The sequence below is a fragment of the Bombus huntii genome, chromosome 11, assembly GCF_024542735.1.
Source record: "Bombus huntii isolate Logan2020A chromosome 11, iyBomHunt1.1, whole genome shotgun sequence".
Taxonomy (NCBI): Eukaryota; Metazoa; Arthropoda; class Insecta; order Hymenoptera; family Apidae; genus Bombus; species Bombus huntii.
This window is the reverse complement of record NC_066248.1, coordinates 3,857,259-3,873,556: the sequence shown is the minus strand read 5'-3', so window position 1 is coordinate 3,873,556 and position 16,298 is coordinate 3,857,259. Positions and strand designations below refer to the sequence as shown.

The 16,298-nt window shown below is 29.9% G+C and overlaps 4 protein-coding genes and 1 long non-coding RNA gene across 7 annotated transcripts; 2 read left to right on the top strand and 3 right to left on the bottom strand.

Annotated features, from left to right (window-relative positions):
• Positions 1-598: 598 nt before the first annotated feature.
• On the bottom strand, positions 599-3,431 carry LOC126870890 (uncharacterized). Its single transcript, XR_007691468.1, has 3 exons — positions 3,297-3,431; positions 814-3,198; positions 599-742 (listed from the first exon to the last, which is right to left on the bottom strand). It is a non-coding gene; the product is annotated as an uncharacterized LOC126870890 (long non-coding RNA).
• Positions 3,036-6,905, top strand: LOC126870882 (ETS-related transcription factor Elf-5-like). Of its 3 annotated transcripts, XM_050629017.1 has the most exons (8): positions 3,037-3,183; positions 4,580-4,735; positions 4,801-4,933; positions 5,257-5,511; positions 5,664-5,735; positions 5,822-5,908; positions 5,986-6,181; positions 6,259-6,905. In XM_050629017.1, the coding sequence occupies exons 3-8, from the start codon at positions 4,855-4,857 to the stop codon at positions 6,368-6,370; spliced, it is 801 nt and encodes a 266-aa protein (XP_050484974.1). In that variant the 5' UTR covers positions 3,037-3,183; positions 4,580-4,735; positions 4,801-4,854; the 3' UTR covers positions 6,371-6,905. The 3 variants fall into 3 exon arrangements, with proteins under 3 accessions (XP_050484972.1, XP_050484974.1, XP_050484973.1); XM_050629015.1 differs by lacking the exon at positions 4,580-4,735 and having other exon boundaries at positions 3,036-3,183; XM_050629016.1 differs by lacking the exons at positions 3,037-3,183; positions 4,580-4,735 and adding an exon at positions 3,451-3,553.
• A 1,167-nt stretch (positions 6,906-8,072) lies between these two features.
• Positions 8,073-10,927, bottom strand: LOC126870872 (protein arginine N-methyltransferase 3). The gene is made up of 9 exons (XM_050628980.1): positions 10,759-10,927; positions 10,560-10,687; positions 9,924-10,277; positions 9,669-9,838; positions 9,444-9,602; positions 9,188-9,375; positions 8,884-9,110; positions 8,437-8,796; positions 8,073-8,361 (listed from the first exon to the last, which is right to left on the bottom strand). Exons 2-9 carry the CDS (start codon positions 10,570-10,572, stop codon positions 8,252-8,254), a joined length of 1,581 nt encoding a protein of 526 aa, XP_050484937.1. The 5' UTR covers positions 10,573-10,687; positions 10,759-10,927; the 3' UTR covers positions 8,073-8,251.
• A 404-nt stretch (positions 10,928-11,331) lies between these two features.
• Positions 11,332-13,458, top strand: LOC126870878 (uncharacterized). Its single transcript, XM_050629007.1, has 8 exons — positions 11,332-11,734; positions 11,869-12,115; positions 12,173-12,298; positions 12,367-12,469; positions 12,541-12,664; positions 12,739-12,904; positions 12,987-13,115; positions 13,177-13,458. The coding sequence occupies exons 1-8, from the start codon at positions 11,618-11,620 to the stop codon at positions 13,350-13,352; spliced, it is 1,188 nt and encodes a 395-aa protein (XP_050484964.1). The 5' UTR covers positions 11,332-11,617; the 3' UTR covers positions 13,353-13,458.
• A 19-nt stretch (positions 13,459-13,477) lies between these two features.
• On the bottom strand, positions 13,478-16,198 carry LOC126870871 (fidgetin-like protein 1). Its single transcript, XM_050628979.1, has 2 exons — positions 15,445-16,198; positions 13,478-15,361 (listed from the first exon to the last, which is right to left on the bottom strand). Exons 1-2 carry the CDS (start codon positions 15,597-15,599, stop codon positions 13,564-13,566), a joined length of 1,953 nt encoding a protein of 650 aa, XP_050484936.1. The 5' UTR covers positions 15,600-16,198; the 3' UTR covers positions 13,478-13,563.
• Positions 16,199-16,298: the final 100 nt, after the last annotated feature.

Sequence of the window (16,298 nt, the reverse complement as noted above, 5' to 3'; positions counted from 1 at the left end):
ATAGGTCAGTGATTCATCTTACGAGTACTATAGGCTATATTCGAGCTAAAAAACAAAGTGACTCGCAATTGGAAGAACAAGTTCGGAAGTTACTGGGGAATTTTTCAACTCTTCGGCATAAAAAATGAAAGAACGATTAAAGTGAACCACAGATATGTAATCCTTACATTTTTCGTCTAAATTTATGAAATAGACTGATTAAAATACCACAACTTCCTTAATTAACATCAGAACCGAAATAATCTTTGTTCTTTATCATTGTTGCCTTTTTCCTTCTTCGTTTACTTTATTCGTTGATTTTTCAATTTCTCTACAGGAAACAGAATGTTTCGAAAGAGCCGATATAAAATCAAAGCTCGGCGAGGTTTGCGCGATCACAGTTCCTCGAATCAGTTATTAGTAATCCCCAGGAGTTTCACGGATTGCGGTTATGATAAAAAGCGCGTTCTTCCCAGTGTAGAGACGTAATTGAAAGGAAAAGAAAAAAAGAAGGCGCATGAGAGAAAAAAGGAGAGAAAAGTACATCGTAAAATAAAATGAAGTCCATGGTAGTACCGACATGTTTACACTCCGATGTCGAGACATCGTGGCGTACTATAAATAAACGAGTCCATAGGCGCCGCCAATGTGAAAAGCTTTTTCGAATATTGCATTTTGTCTGGACGAATGCGATGGAAATATTATATGTATACAGGGTAGAACGTACGAATTGGACACATTAGTGGATCCATTGAAAATATTTCTGAAATGTATAGTACATGATACATACAAAGTTTAAAAATATAATTTCCGTATTATTGACAATCTATTTACCTCTACTATATGTAAACGTATTCCAACATTCCAGGAAAATTTGGTATACGTGCACATTATTGCAGAGTATCATTTTCTTTTTTTCTCACACTGGTTCTAGCTAGTCAATCTATTGAGAATTATGCGACGAACAACTTGTGTCTATTAATAACGCTGTAAGAGAGAAAAAAAATGGAATCTTCGTAGAGATCTTCAAACGCCTCAATGTCACGGGAATACCGACGAAGTCTTGTCGTACAGACGAATTTTTGTTCCTGGTTATTTCGTAACTGTTTCGTACGTTGAATCGTTGCTGATTTGCAATAAATGTTTTTTTTTTTTTAAAAAGATACTTCCAGGAAAAAATCGAAACCCGATAGCGATTTCCATTTTATGGAAATTAGATTAACCGCAAGACTCTGGCTTCGCGCAACAGCATATCGATCGACTGGAAATATTTGAAGACATTAATATAATGATATCTGTAAATACAGCATATAAGTCGCATGCATCTTTATAAAAGATTGGAAAGAGTGAGAATGATTTTATAAGATAATTAAAGCAGTCGAATTTAAATATTTCATGAAATTAAAATATATTTAACTAAATAGATTAATTATATGCTTCTATAACTGCATATTATTCACTAGAAAAATTTACCTTACTGACCCAAATTAGTATTATTATAAATCATTACATTAAATCATTGAATGAAATTCCATCTATGACAACATATTTATATCCGATAACTCTTTCATGCGTTGTTTAGTTAATGAAAGTATAAAGTATATTTAAGATATTTGTACACAGACATGCACACTTAATTACATTCGATCATTTCTTATCTGTTATTTGTTTTTGCGGAATCATTTTATATACAACCGATTGGACGTACAACCTTTTAACCTTAAAAAAGATTGATATCGTTTGGTTGATTTAGTAATTTGAACTGCGAAAACTCGAATCTTCGCCACACGTGTTCCTACTTGGCGGCAAACAACCTATGTATTTGTTTGGAAAAAACGTATTTTAAACGCCACATATGAATTTTTCATAACATATATTTGCCCAAATATATATTTAAAAAACTCTCTTTTTATATAAACCAGAGGATCTATTTTACATGTCGGAATTTTGAATAGTACACTATAACCCCTTATGATGCAACCCTCTTCTCTTCTACTTTAAGCGAGATATGCATTTTGTGTTTAAACGCTTGAGGTTCTTCTTAAAAATTTTCTTGGTTCGACGAAAGTCTGCAAGATATTCCGTTTCTTTTTCTAAACTTTCGCTCTTGCATTATATCGCAAATTGATTCCGCATTATCAAATTAATTCCAAATGATTCTAGTGGTTTAAAAAATACGTAACATTATTATCATTTCTACTTACAATAGCTAAAGAAATTCAATTCGAGCGATTATACTATAAGCGTAACAAAGCATTCTTTACAATTAATTTTTTTTACAAAAATTGGGATGTATCCTGAAATATAACAGGATGATATTTTAAGTGATACATGACATTCTTAAAAAACATGAATAAATTATAGTCCATTTTAAAATATTGTTTATCATAAGAGAGTAGTTGATACAACAATAAAAAATACGGTATATAAGGGCTGAGGAGACCATTATCAAAATTTAGCTTTATTTATTACACGTATGTATCACTTCAAAGGTGCAGAAATAAAATTTGTAAATATAATATTCCTGCTTTGGTTTTTCCTAAGAATGAAAATTTCACAGTTGAGGAAAAATTAAAGAAGATGAATTTTCGGCTAGATTTTCGATGATACGGATACCCCAGTGCACCGTCCGGTCGACCTCGTTGGATCGCAAAATAATGAAGCCACTTGGGGAATAACCGTCGCGTTAGCTATATTTTCGGTTGCGTTTTCGTCTCGAATTCTCCGGATCTCGGCAACCGCCGCCAATGGTGTGTATCCGCAATTATTGCGTCAGCTATCGTGAAGCACGTCGCCGATGATTGGTCAATTCCAAAGAGCGGGAAATCCCCGTTGAAACCTGCTCTTCCGCGCTATCCGTCCCCGTGATACTCCCGCTGACGTCTTTCGCGTCACCACATCGCCTGGCGTCTTCGTCAGAGACATTTCGGCGACCGGCGATCAGTATCGCGTTGCGGGACAACGCCGCGACCTCGTGTTTAGTTTGAAGTATAATTGTTTTCGATCTGTTTTCCAACAGACAGTGATGCGACTTGTTCACGCCGCGCTGTGACATACATTTACCTTCGCGTAAATCGTGACACTTCTCTGTAACGAACATATTGTTACGTTTGTACGACAGTCTTTGTATTTGCTTAGTTGAAGAATCGAATGAACTTAATAATGGATCCGTTCAGTAGTTACGATAGAACCGACTTAGTGGAGGTGAGTTACGATTACCTAAAAAAGTTGTAAAGTTGTTGTTTGGATTATTTGAATTGGTTTTAGTGGATTGTACGGTGTTTTTTGATTATTTTATATGAGTTTTACTTGTTTACCTGTTCTGTAATCTTTCTGGAGAAGGAACGCATGTGTGAGCCTTACGTGCTAGAGAGAAAAAGGTTTGTTAGTACTGCACCGCGTGAAGCGCTAGTGTGCTATAATGAACTTTCTAAAAAAGTACTGTGTTTTTCTCGAATTCCAGACTGATATTTGAGTATGAAAAACGGAAAGCTATAAAACGTTTGGGAAAACTATTTCGTTTAATTCATACGTGCATATCGTAAGAAATGCCATTAATGTACTTTAGACTAAGGTAAAGTGGAATAGAGAGATGAACAATTACAGTGTTAACTTCTAATGATTAATCGAAGATTTTTGTAAATTTAATGTAACGAATAAAAAGAATTAGAAGAAGTTATAAATAGAAAAACTGTTCGAAGTTTTTGACAACCGATTTACGAGGTATCAAACGATGTTTCATTTCTTTCTTTAGATATAATAAAAATTTAAAACATATTTCTATCAAGTTAGTACGAGAGTTTATCGTTCTGTTTGGAAAAGAGTTGAAAGATTGTAAAAATTGCGTTTCTACGAAAAGTGATGATGATCGGCGACGCGATAACTCGAGCGTCTATATCGTACGAGTATTCGCACCTAAGTGCGAAACAAGTGCATTTGTAGATTTAGTGAAATGATTTGTGAGAGCAATAAAATGTTGTCAATTCTACGAAACAGAACAATATTTCTGACAATGCTGTATCAATTGTATTGATACAGAAAATTATTGCGCAAATATTGACACAGATGCTAGTTGGAATTTTTTAATCGAAAAAAAGGCTATATGACTATCTACTGACCGTCGTTGTATCAAATGCTTTTATGGCAAACTATATATGCTGCATTTATACATATTATTAAAAAAAAAAGAAAATATATCAAAAGATATCAATAGCACTCATTACAGCGTCCAAATAAGTTTACACGGATTAACATGCATCCATACAAAATTTAATAATAACTTAAAGACTAAAAATTAAAATATGATACTTTCTCTATTGAATATTTGGAAATTATGAAGAAAAAACTACTACAAAGAGATGAAACACGACAAAAATAATTATAAAAATATGATACTTGGAACAATAATGTTACATATCAGTTAATTGCGGCTAAGCAACACTTATATGCACACTAATTTACTAATATAAGATATTATTATCATTTACCGCATGCTTGACTTTGCATAAAGCGTTCGAAGCCACGTAATACAAAATAAATAACATTTGAAACAACGATTTGCGGTTATTTATTGCAAATTACCGATATCCGTTTTATGTAGATGCTCTGCCCAGAATCGAGACGTAAATACATACATATATGTATATATCTTTGTCGTACGCATAAAAGCCAGTCCAAGGAAACGAGATTGTAGTGATCTCGTTTTTCTCAGTCTCTAGCGATAAAAAGAGACAAGACGGTTGAAGACGCCAACAAGGTCATTAACGTAGAAACCCGATTTCGTTTCGGATTTGTTTGTCATGCGATATGTTCTGTTTGCAGGTGTGCCCTTCGTTTCCTAATCTAAATGACGACGATGATCATTTCGTACTGGACATGGACTCATTGGTCACATTGAAAACTAATGCCCTGACCACGCGTAGTTACGAACCTCCCCGAAAAAAGTGTTACTTTGGTAATTCACCTATATTTTCATTTATATTAATAATGATTATATCTATACCTTCAAACGTCACTATTATAATTAGTATTATATTAATTCTATTAATATATCATTAACATTTTATTAATATACATTTTACAATATAAAATATTATTATTATTTATTTATATATCTATATATAGAATCATATAGAACCAGCTATTATGTAGTAATTATATTTTCCAAACAATTTGTTCTAAAAGATAATCTTGTTTTATGATGTTATAAAAGTACGTTTCATTTTATCTTGATATATTTTTCATTTTCGACTTATATCAATTTTTTCAATTCAACAGGTGATGAAAATAATGAAATTGATGGTACCGGTTGGTCTGATAAACCTATTAGAAACTGGTGTCAAGAAGAAACAATAAACTGGTTGATGTCTGCGGCATCTTATATCGGACAACCGTATAGTCTGATACAACATAGTCTTGCGGTACCAGGAAACGAGTTGGTCACCTTTACCAGAGACGATTTTATCAACCATGATCCTATGTACGGAGATCGACTCTATGACCTACTCCACTCTCAGCATATCTCGAATATACGTATGTAATTGTGATTACGCGTGAATGTTGATAACAAAAAATAATAGTGTAATAAACTACCATAATATTATTTCGCTGTATCTCATTGATAGTTTTTATTTAAGAATCAGTCGTCATTAGTAGTTAGTAAAAACAAAACTATGTAATTACAGTTCCACCATTTAATACCATCCATCCTCATTCCGAAGACGAATATGCGCGAATTAATTCCAACAGTACATCAGGTAATATAAATCCTTCGAATTTTTTAATACGAAATGATTATCTTTTTTTATAATAAAGTACGTAAATATTGTTTTTATCTTTGTAGATGCAGAATCAGATAATAATAGTATTGATTACCAAACTACCAAACGGCCACCAGGGAGGCCAAGGGTATTAAAACCAAAAAAAAGTTGTAAGCATTTTTACTTTGAATTAAAGTATATATTTCTTAATTCAATGATGTAATGATACCAATATAATGTTATATAGCTACTAGCCAGGGAAAGCTTTGGGAATTCATCAGGGACCTCTTACGTAATCGAGAAACGTGTCCAAGTTTAATCTGTTGGGAAGATTATTCTCAAGCGAAATTTCGGTTCGTTAAAAGCGATGAGGTCGCGAAACGATGGGGTTCAAGAAAAGGAAACACAAAAATGACGTACGAGAAACTGAGTCGAGCAATGAGGTAATTTTTCATTCACTTTTTGTTTAAATTATGTTTGGTGATTGTGCAATATTTTTATATAAAAAATATTCTTTCAGGTACTATTATAAAAGCAAAATTTTTCAACCTGTACTCGGTAGAAGATTAGTTTATCAATTTGGACCAAATGCAAAGGGTTGGCAAACTGATAATCCAAACTTCCGATATTAAAAATTTAGGATTGCATTTGTTATAAAAATTGTACAAAAAAGTAAAAGTAACGTTTGCGACCTATTGTGAATTTCGCTCACAGGATGTATCTTAAAATTGCTTTAAAAAGATAACGTTTCTACAATTAGAGATTTGTCAATGTATATTTTGATATTGAAAAAGGAAGTGAAAGTATTTTGTTAATTGAATCGAAACGTTTGAGCATCAACTTGCAATCAATAATCTAAATAAAAGACTAAGAAGAAAAGATCTAGTATTATAGATGATACATACTGACTAGATTTAAATAACGTAAAAAGCAGTATAAATGAATAAAAATGTCGAGGTTTTTATATGTATGACTGAATTTATAGAAATACGTGATAGCAAAATGTGAATACGAAATAATTTAAACTTGTAAGATTTTTTCAATTTATTTGATTTTAAGTATTAGCGTAATAGATTACTTATGTAAAAGTACACATATTATAATCAAGGAAGGCATTAATTCCTTCTGACTTACAATCAAATAAATTTACTATTACTTATTTTTTTATATCACAGAGTTGTATTACATACCTTAATCTGGAAGCATAAGTACTTTTTAAATTGACCCTGGGTTACAAATAACATGCCAGGCAATTTCAAAAGAGGGAACTAAATTTTTATAGGTTCGTAACCAATACAGTTCCACCATAAATTCTTTTCCTAGAATAGTCTTAAAGGAAATCGAGAAGAAGTATAATCACATTATTTTTTTTTATAAATTATATTAGATGAAATATCGGATTTATAATTGGTGTTAATTCATTTTCGTTTCATTAACGGTTAATTATTAAATGTGGATACTTATTCTACAATAGCACATGCAAGAAAGCTGGCAAAAATATTTGTATTTTTAAATAAATTCTGGACGATTCGATTAGTCATTAACAAGTATGAAATATTGAAATTCAAGATACATAGTATTGTGGCGGAAGAAGATATGCTGGTAAAAATAATGCATATCCCCTTTTTAATTCATTTGTTGAAGTTATTTATAGGATTCTTGGATTAAATTTAACTCGAAATCGTTGTTTGTGTAATAAAAGCGTAAAGTAATCCCGACTGCACTAATTAAATTTGATCATTTTTTTTCAAATACATTTTTCAAATACAAAATATTATTATTTAAAATGATCATTAAGAAATATTTAAAAAATTTGGAACTATCATTATTTGAATCAATAGAATATTTGTGCAACCGGGTATGTACTTAAATATCTTTTTTAACACCATCGTAAAATTTTTTACATAATTCGACAGAACTGTAAAATGAAACGCTATCATATCGTTTTTCTCGGAACTACTTAATCTTCCAAAATGTTAACTTTATGGTCAATTATAAATGTTTAAGTTTATCGACTATCAAAAAGGCACGAATCGTAAATAATCTCTACCGTAAAGTTCGCATTAATTGCGACGATATCCTGTAGAAAGCATGTGCGTTGTGATTATGTAAGATAATTTACGGAAACAATCAACGTATAATCTTTGGTTATATATATTAAAAAAAAAGTATATAATAAAGTAAAAAAATCTTATATATATAGATTGTTTATATCTATCTTCATCATTGCAGGAGTCAAACCTTTCGATCTATACGAGATTATACGATTTCTACAGTTTTACAGGGACTCAAAATGTAAATCACGATCCTATAAAAAATACGGATACTGAACGATTTTTCCTACGCTTTTTAAACCATATTTCATCTATTATTTAATTTTTAATGATAGTCATCAACAATTTTATAGCCAGCAAGCTGTTATGGACCCTATGTTATTTGTTTTTTCTTTTTCTTTTTTTTTCCTTTTTGGCACTTACGTCTATTAAGTAGACTTCAAAGCGAATATCATTAGATTATTCTAAGTAATAAACCTGGCTAGTATTCTTAATATGAATTGTAACCATGAGTCCTCGAATATCTCTAACATGTCTACGACAGACTAATTTACCACGTAAAATTTCCCCTATAAAAAATTCTTATATTTATTTTCTTGTATTTGACAATCAATAATTTTTATTTCAACTTTTATTTAACTTACCTTCGGTAATGCTAATAGGTTCATTCAATGAAAATACTGTTTGCTTCCAATGTGTTGGAGGCGAATAAGGTCCCGTACTAAAATAAATTGGATTGTCCAAGTCAAAGAAGATATCAAAATAGCCAACAATCGCAGTTAACGATCCAGTCTTTTTTACTTTAAATTCGAAAGGCGATGAAAAATTTACGCAATCTTTCGTTACTTTGTATAAATCGAATGCTTGTATCTCAACAGTGCTAGTTATTAATTCGTCGGCGTTACAAATCTCTATACTCGGTTCGCGTAAAACCTCCGCTTTCATACAGCTCATTTTAAAACCATACACGTTCGACCAATAATCAATAAGTTCGACATATCTCCCTACAAAAATTGATAAGATAAAAATAATAAAATAGAAAGAGTAAATTTAAAAATATTATATAATTCTATTATTTCAAAGATACATACTAGTATCTCCACTTCCCACAATACTGAGTGTGCATCTATTAGGAAGAAGTATTCCACCAGGAGTCAAATAGTTATCTCTCGCATATATCACTGTATCTAACATACCCTCGAATAGAAGGAAATATCCCATCCACTCAGACACAATCGCATCTACTTTATCTTCATCGAGATTAATGTCTTCCAGCCGACCTTTTTTTAAAGTGATAATGTCGCTTAAATTATTTTCTCTATGATATATTAAAAAAGATCATGTTAGATAAGAAAAACCAAATATTGAAAGTGCTATTTATTATACTCTATTTACCTCACTATATCGATTGCATGATATATTACATTTGATTGATCAACACTAATTACTTTGCGGCATCCAGTTTTTGCTGCAAACATAGACAGAATTCCAGTTCCACAACCAACATCTAATATCACACAATTACCAAATCTGTTAGCATTTGTTAAGAATGCATCTCTATAACTTTCGGTTCGTACTTTGTCCTGTAAAAATACTTGTACTCATTATTAAAGAATCATACTCATTATTAAAAAAATATACATATACATACTGTTAACATCTCATGGTGTATAGCAAAATGGCTGTAAATATTAAAGTAACCCTTATCAACATTACAATTAGAATTACCAGAAGAGCTGAGAGCATTGTTTTCATCTAAATCACCATCTAAGATCAATTTTTGTGCTTTTTCTGCCATTTCATCTATTTGCTAGAATTGAATGTTTTAATATCTGTTTTATTTTGTATATAGACATTAAGTTTTTTGTGTGAATACCTGTATTGCCAAAAGACATGCTGATTCACGTTGTTCCAATTGTGCTCTAAGTGTTTGTATTGTTCTTTGTAATTCGGCAAAATGTGCCTCAGATAATGTGACACACCCATTTTCTGAATTCACAGTATATGCAATAGGCTTCGTTGTCTTTTCTTCTAAATCTTCAATATCTTTGTGTGCAGAAATAATAAAGAAAAATCAAATATAATTTAAGAAACACTAATTTGTAATGAATTTAATTGTATTCATACTTACCAAACATTAACCAAGGGTCATCTTCTATAACAGGTCTTAAGTATTCCTCACTTTCCCATGTTTTTATGTTCAATGCATTTAGCTGATCAGGTAAAACATTTTTATGTCTAATAAAATTAATCAATTTAATATAGGAATAAGTATCTAAAGAATGTTTGATTATAAAGTTTTTTAAATCAAATCTATGTGAAGCTATTAGATGCTCTAGTGCTATAGAAAAGTTATTGGCAACTTCATTACAAAAAAGGCACGGTATAGATTCAAAATCTTCTGTCACTTCTTCCCAATCATCTCCGCTATCATCATCACTTGTTCCATCCATTTCATATTCATAATTATCTTTTGAAGAAATAGCTAAGGAATGAAAAACATTAAAAACAATCAACAATAATATTAAGTGTTATCAATAATATTAAAATTTAATATCAATAGAAAAATGCAACAGTTTGGTAATTCAGAAAATTACTGAATAAATTTTAAAATATTTATAAAATTTTTTAAATTATTATTATATTAGATATACAATATCAAAAATTTTCCAAATAATCAAAATGTAATATGTGATTGCTAGCTATAAATGTTTATTCTTAATTTTTATTATACATAAGTATATAAATGACAAAATATTATATATACCTTGATCTGTCATTTTGCAATTAATTATATAATGGATGAAGTAAATTTGCTACAGTTATTCTTATAGAGACGAGATTGTTTAAAATTTTCAAGGTTAGAGATTCCACTCATCCGTACACGTGCAGAACCTGGTAAAAGCTCTGGCTTAATGTCAAATCAATATTTTCTATGTCACATCACGTTCCTAGCCAATACAAACTTTTTGGCGTAGATGGTCCTCTTTAAACTATAATTTAATATTTATTGATTCGACTCGACATCAAATGCTTTTGACCTTTTTAAGCTTTTTTTATCCTCTTGATGAATCTTGCACTGAAACTGGAACACTTTCTCCGATATGTAACATACAACGGAACTTCGACCTACCCTACAAATTCTATAACTTCTATGTAGTTCTTGACATATGATGAAATAAAATGATTCTTCTTATAAACATTAAGCATTTTATGTAAAAGCTCTCAAATAGATTTAATCATACTTCTTCAACAATTATTAAATTTAGTAACATAAATGGAGTCACTCATCGGACAAATTTTGCGCCGGTGATTATGAAAGTTACTGAGTAGAAAATTAAAAAATCTCATTTATCATTTAGTACATATTACATCGATTTATGTTACAGTAACATAAAATATTTTCGTAAATTTGTTCAGCAGTTAAAAATCTTGTAATTAATTAAAAATTTTATCTAAAAAAGAATGTGTACTATAAAATTAAGAATTTGTCGTGAAATATTTTGTTTTATCATGAGAAAGTACTTTTACCCAAATGTAAAAGTCTAGATATCTAAATATCTTGAAAAAAAGAATATAAAACTTACTCCACTTTCATAATCATCAACGCAATTATGAATGGAAATTTCAGGAATTTTCAAAATTGTTTCGAACGCAACACGCAACAACATTGCGATGAAAGTCGATAACAATCGATAAGAACTTTACATACATTTATAGCATAGAACGTAGCAAGCAGCTAACAGGAAATACATATGTGATAGCTGAAAATCTTGAACATTTTTCATTTAGTTACGTTTAATTTGTTTGATTTATAATACGACAATGATTTTCCCTCCCGATATATGGGAACATATATTTTTGTACGTCGATCCACTAACACTTATAAATTTGAAAATAATTTGTAAATGTTGGAAGGAAATTATCGATAAAGTATTGCAGGTAAATAATTATAATTTTTACTACAAAGCTTGTGTGCTTTTAACAGAATGAGTATGTATACTCACATAATACATTATTATTAATACATATTCGTATTTAATCTCCCAATTATTTTTCTTACTTATTCGTTATAGCAAAGTACCCTGTGGCATAAATTGTGCAAAGATAAAATTCCTGAACATTTTTGGACCACTTTATGCGAAACATTGAGTCCAAAGAAATATACTAATTTTTATGAGAAACATGATGTTAAATTTTGGGTAGCTATGTATAAATTATGGATTAAATGCAAAAACATGAAAAAATGTAATGCACAAAGTAAATGTATTAAGCCATTAAAAGACCATCATTCAGAATATATTACTTGTATAGATACTTCAGGTAATACATTAAAGATACAAAATTGTATTTAGTATTCATAACAAATGTTTTTTGTAGGAAATCTATTAGCAATGGGGACATCTGCAGGATTTGTTTATTTTTACAATATACCTAATTTACGTACAAGCAAACATATAGTTGATCATATGGAATATATAGAAAGTGTAAAGCTTCTCAGAGATGGTATTTATAAATTTTACTAAATAAAAATCTGATAAGAAGGCTTCTAATTAATTATTTATATTTTATAGGAACAAGTATTGTTTGTATATCTAGTTCTATAAATAATCACATATGCTTTTGGGATGTGAGTACATTGAAGCCAATTGATAGAACCCATGGAAAGTTAATTTGGTATGATTTAAAGGACACACTATAATCAAAACAATCAATGTGATCATTACTAAATATTAAACATTTAATAGTACAAGTTACAGTTATTGCTATATCGCCATGCATAATATAATAAGTATTGTGGGATCAATACCAAAAACTGTGTATGAACTTGATTCAGATAATATTATTGCTATTGGTGCAGACAATAATAAAGTAATAATAATGGAGTAACTATATAAAGAAATTATAATTTCTTGATTTATTATTTAAATTAAATTGTGACTTAGGTACTTTTATATACAAAAGGAGGGTGCTGTGTAGATTTGACTTTGAATGCAAATCAAAAGGATTATACACTTATACATGTCAACTCTTATACACGTGTTCAACCACTAAATATAAGAATTCGTCGTTATTATGTATTTAAACCAAATATAATTGCCTGTATTGCAGGTAAGAAATTATATACACTAAATAGATATATAAAATAGTCATATAAAATTAATAAAATATTTCAATAATGCAATTATTATAGAATATGGATATGTGGGTTTTTTGGTACAAGGAAAAGAATGGAAGATCTATAATTTATTTCCTATTTTACATGGAACACCTACTGCAATTTTAATATATGCGCATGTACTCATTTTGGGATTGGACTCAGGTAATCTTTCTATTTAATATAAGATTATTTACAATTGTATTAAGTAATTACTTCTGTGCAGGAAATGTTCATATATATTATATAAAGGATTTTGGAGCAATTGATTTTAATGCTATTAATTCAAACAAATTGTGTCCTGACTCCTCAACTGTTATTTCATTAAATATAATGGTTAATATTGAGGAATATTTAATTATTGGTTACCACAAAAAGTTCTATATTGTTAAGTTTATGTAATATACTCTTTAAGCAAACCAAAATGTAATTATAAGACTAATGTAGAATTTTTTATAAATTAAGTTTTGTTTATAATATAATAATAAATTTGAGTTTTTGATTGTAATTATTAAGAAGTTGTTCACTATAGCTCAAAAATATTTTTATTATAAAAATTTGTACTGTACAAAAATACACTGTAATACTAGCATAAAAATGGTAAAACTATGTGTTATGCTTTATAATTCTGTGCTGTTCCAGTTCCATATATAGCATCCCATTCAACGTAAGTTATTAGACTTGATTCTGATACACTAGGACGTACATGTACCAGTGCTTCCTTGAAATCATCGACTGTTACTTGTCTGACATCTTCTTTTCTAATATTCTCTAATTGACTAAGTGGAATACTTCTAATTGGTCCCATGCTAGCTTCTTTACATAAATTCGACATATCGGCTCCGGAATATCCTTTTGTCTGTCCAGCTACATTATTTATATCTTCTTCAGTAAGATTATGTGGAACAGTTATTAATAGATTATTTATGATCTGTTTACGAGCTTGGAATTCAGGTAAAGGAACATACAATCTTTTAACCAGTCGTCTACGTGCTGCCTCGTCTAGTTCGTGTGGTCTATTTGTTGCTCCTACAATTAAAATGCGATCTTCATCTGCAGTTGTAGCTCCATCTAATTGCACCAAAAATTCAGTTTTTAATCTCCTAGAACTCTCGTGCTCAGTTTCAGATCTTTGAGTGAGCAGCGAATCTATTTCATCAACAAAAATCACTGATGGCTGATAAACCTTAGCAACAGCGAATAACGCTCTGACCATTTTTTCTCCTTCACCTATCCATTTTGAAGTTAAAGAGCTTGCAGATATTGAAAAAAACGTTGATTTGCTTTGCGATGCTATACATTTTCCTATAAGTGTTTTCCCTGTTCCTGGTGGACCAAATAATAAAATTCCTTTAGGTGGTCGACGTAAACCAGTGAAAATATCAGGTCTCAACATAGGATACACAACTACTTCCTTTATAATCTTTTTCGCGTATTCTAAACCAGCTATATCATCCCAACAAATAGTTGTCTTTGAATCCATTATTTCATTCTTAATTAGTTCAACCATTTTTGATTCTACATTTTTTAATCTCTCATCTTCCATTGTGTCACTTTCATTATTGTACGTGTTTTCCTGAGTTTTCTCTTTTTCCCTTTTAAATGGACAAACAAATTTAGAATTAACAGATCCCTTCCCTCCTAGAGTCTTTTTTTGCATTGGCTTATTAGCTTTCATTTGCTGCACATTTAGTTCATCTCTAGCAGTTTTGAAAAAACTCATTTTAGATTTAACAGTGTTAGGATCTTCTTCATTATGCTGAACAGAAACTTGTGTTTTTAATTTCATATTATTTCTGTGGTAATTCGATTGGTCCTGATTATTTTTAGATGCTTTAAATGAATCTTCTCTTGTAAATTTAAAGTTTGATCTAGATTCAAACTTGACAAGCCTTTGTCGCGCATAAATTTGATTTTCTTGATTGACAGAATAAGTCTTAGATTGTTTACTATAACTCATTTGTGTGCTAATACTTTCATCTGTAGAGCTATTGGATGAAAATAAAGATTTATCAATTTCACATTGCATGTTATTTTCAACTTCTTTTTTACTACTTGCATTTGAACTCTGACTAAGATTTGGTTTTGCTTGAGAACTTATCTTTCTATTTCTTGATTCAGTTTCTTTATTTTTCCATATATTAATAATATTCTCCACGTGTCTGTCATTAAATAATCTTGTATGACATGGCATGGTATTATTATCTTGGCAAGGTAAAGATTTTACAAAATTTAATGCCATATTTATATCGCATAAACCTGACTTCCATTTCTGTGGATTACTACTGATCTTTGGTATTTGTAACTTACATTGTTTCCAATAATTATTTATCCCATCTCTATTTTCCATTAAGTTTTGATAATCTTCCAAACTTCTTTGAAGTAGACAAGCTGCTACATCTTCTGATTCACTAAATGAAATAATTTATGTATGTATTTGATATATTGCATAAATTACTTATATCTGAATAGAGGAAAAAATTATACAACTTACCATTGTTTTGCTGTTAAATATTTCATAGCAAAACATCTACGTTCAATGTCCACAACTTCTGTATCATCTTTATCATTTTTTGAAAATTTTAGGATGTGATATGCAGCTAAGAAATTATTCTTCTCCTTATTAATTTCTGCATCAATAGTAGCCATATTTGTCTCTCAAAAATATTGTATTAACATAAATTTTATTTAATCTTCTATTATAATGTAGCATAAATAAACAGTCAGCTGTTAATTACTTTTTCAATTCGTCAATTAGACAGGAAGAATTAACAAAACATATGTAACTACTATCGATGATAATAAAATTTATAATGTAATTATTTATACAAATGTATAATTTCGATTTTAAAATCAACAACATTCACATTCATAATTTGGGATTTGGACTTTTCTGTCTCACTTTCTGAAATACCGATCGTGAAAAAAATCACGGAGATTTTTACGCCCCCTGTACCTTGACTGTCAATAACAAGATCTCTGTTTATTTAACGGTCGGTACTGCTACTTGACTATTGCTGAATCGGTAACGTTGAAAACAACATCAAAGTGATAATATTATTTGTGAACCTAAACTGTGCTACAAAAATATATATTGAATAATGCCCTTATCCTGTTGTTCACTTCTGGTTTGATTTGTATACATGTTATTTTTATTCTTAATTTATAAATAAAAGATTAATCTTAACATAAAAATGGCAAATATACGTAAATAGTGTATTAATATTTTATAAATTGTGTATGTTTTTTTTAAATTGTTAGTTTATGGTATCACACCGTATCACTTAAATTTTTACATTTTTAAGTTTCCTATACTAAGCCTTGCTAATATTAAAATAATACAAATTA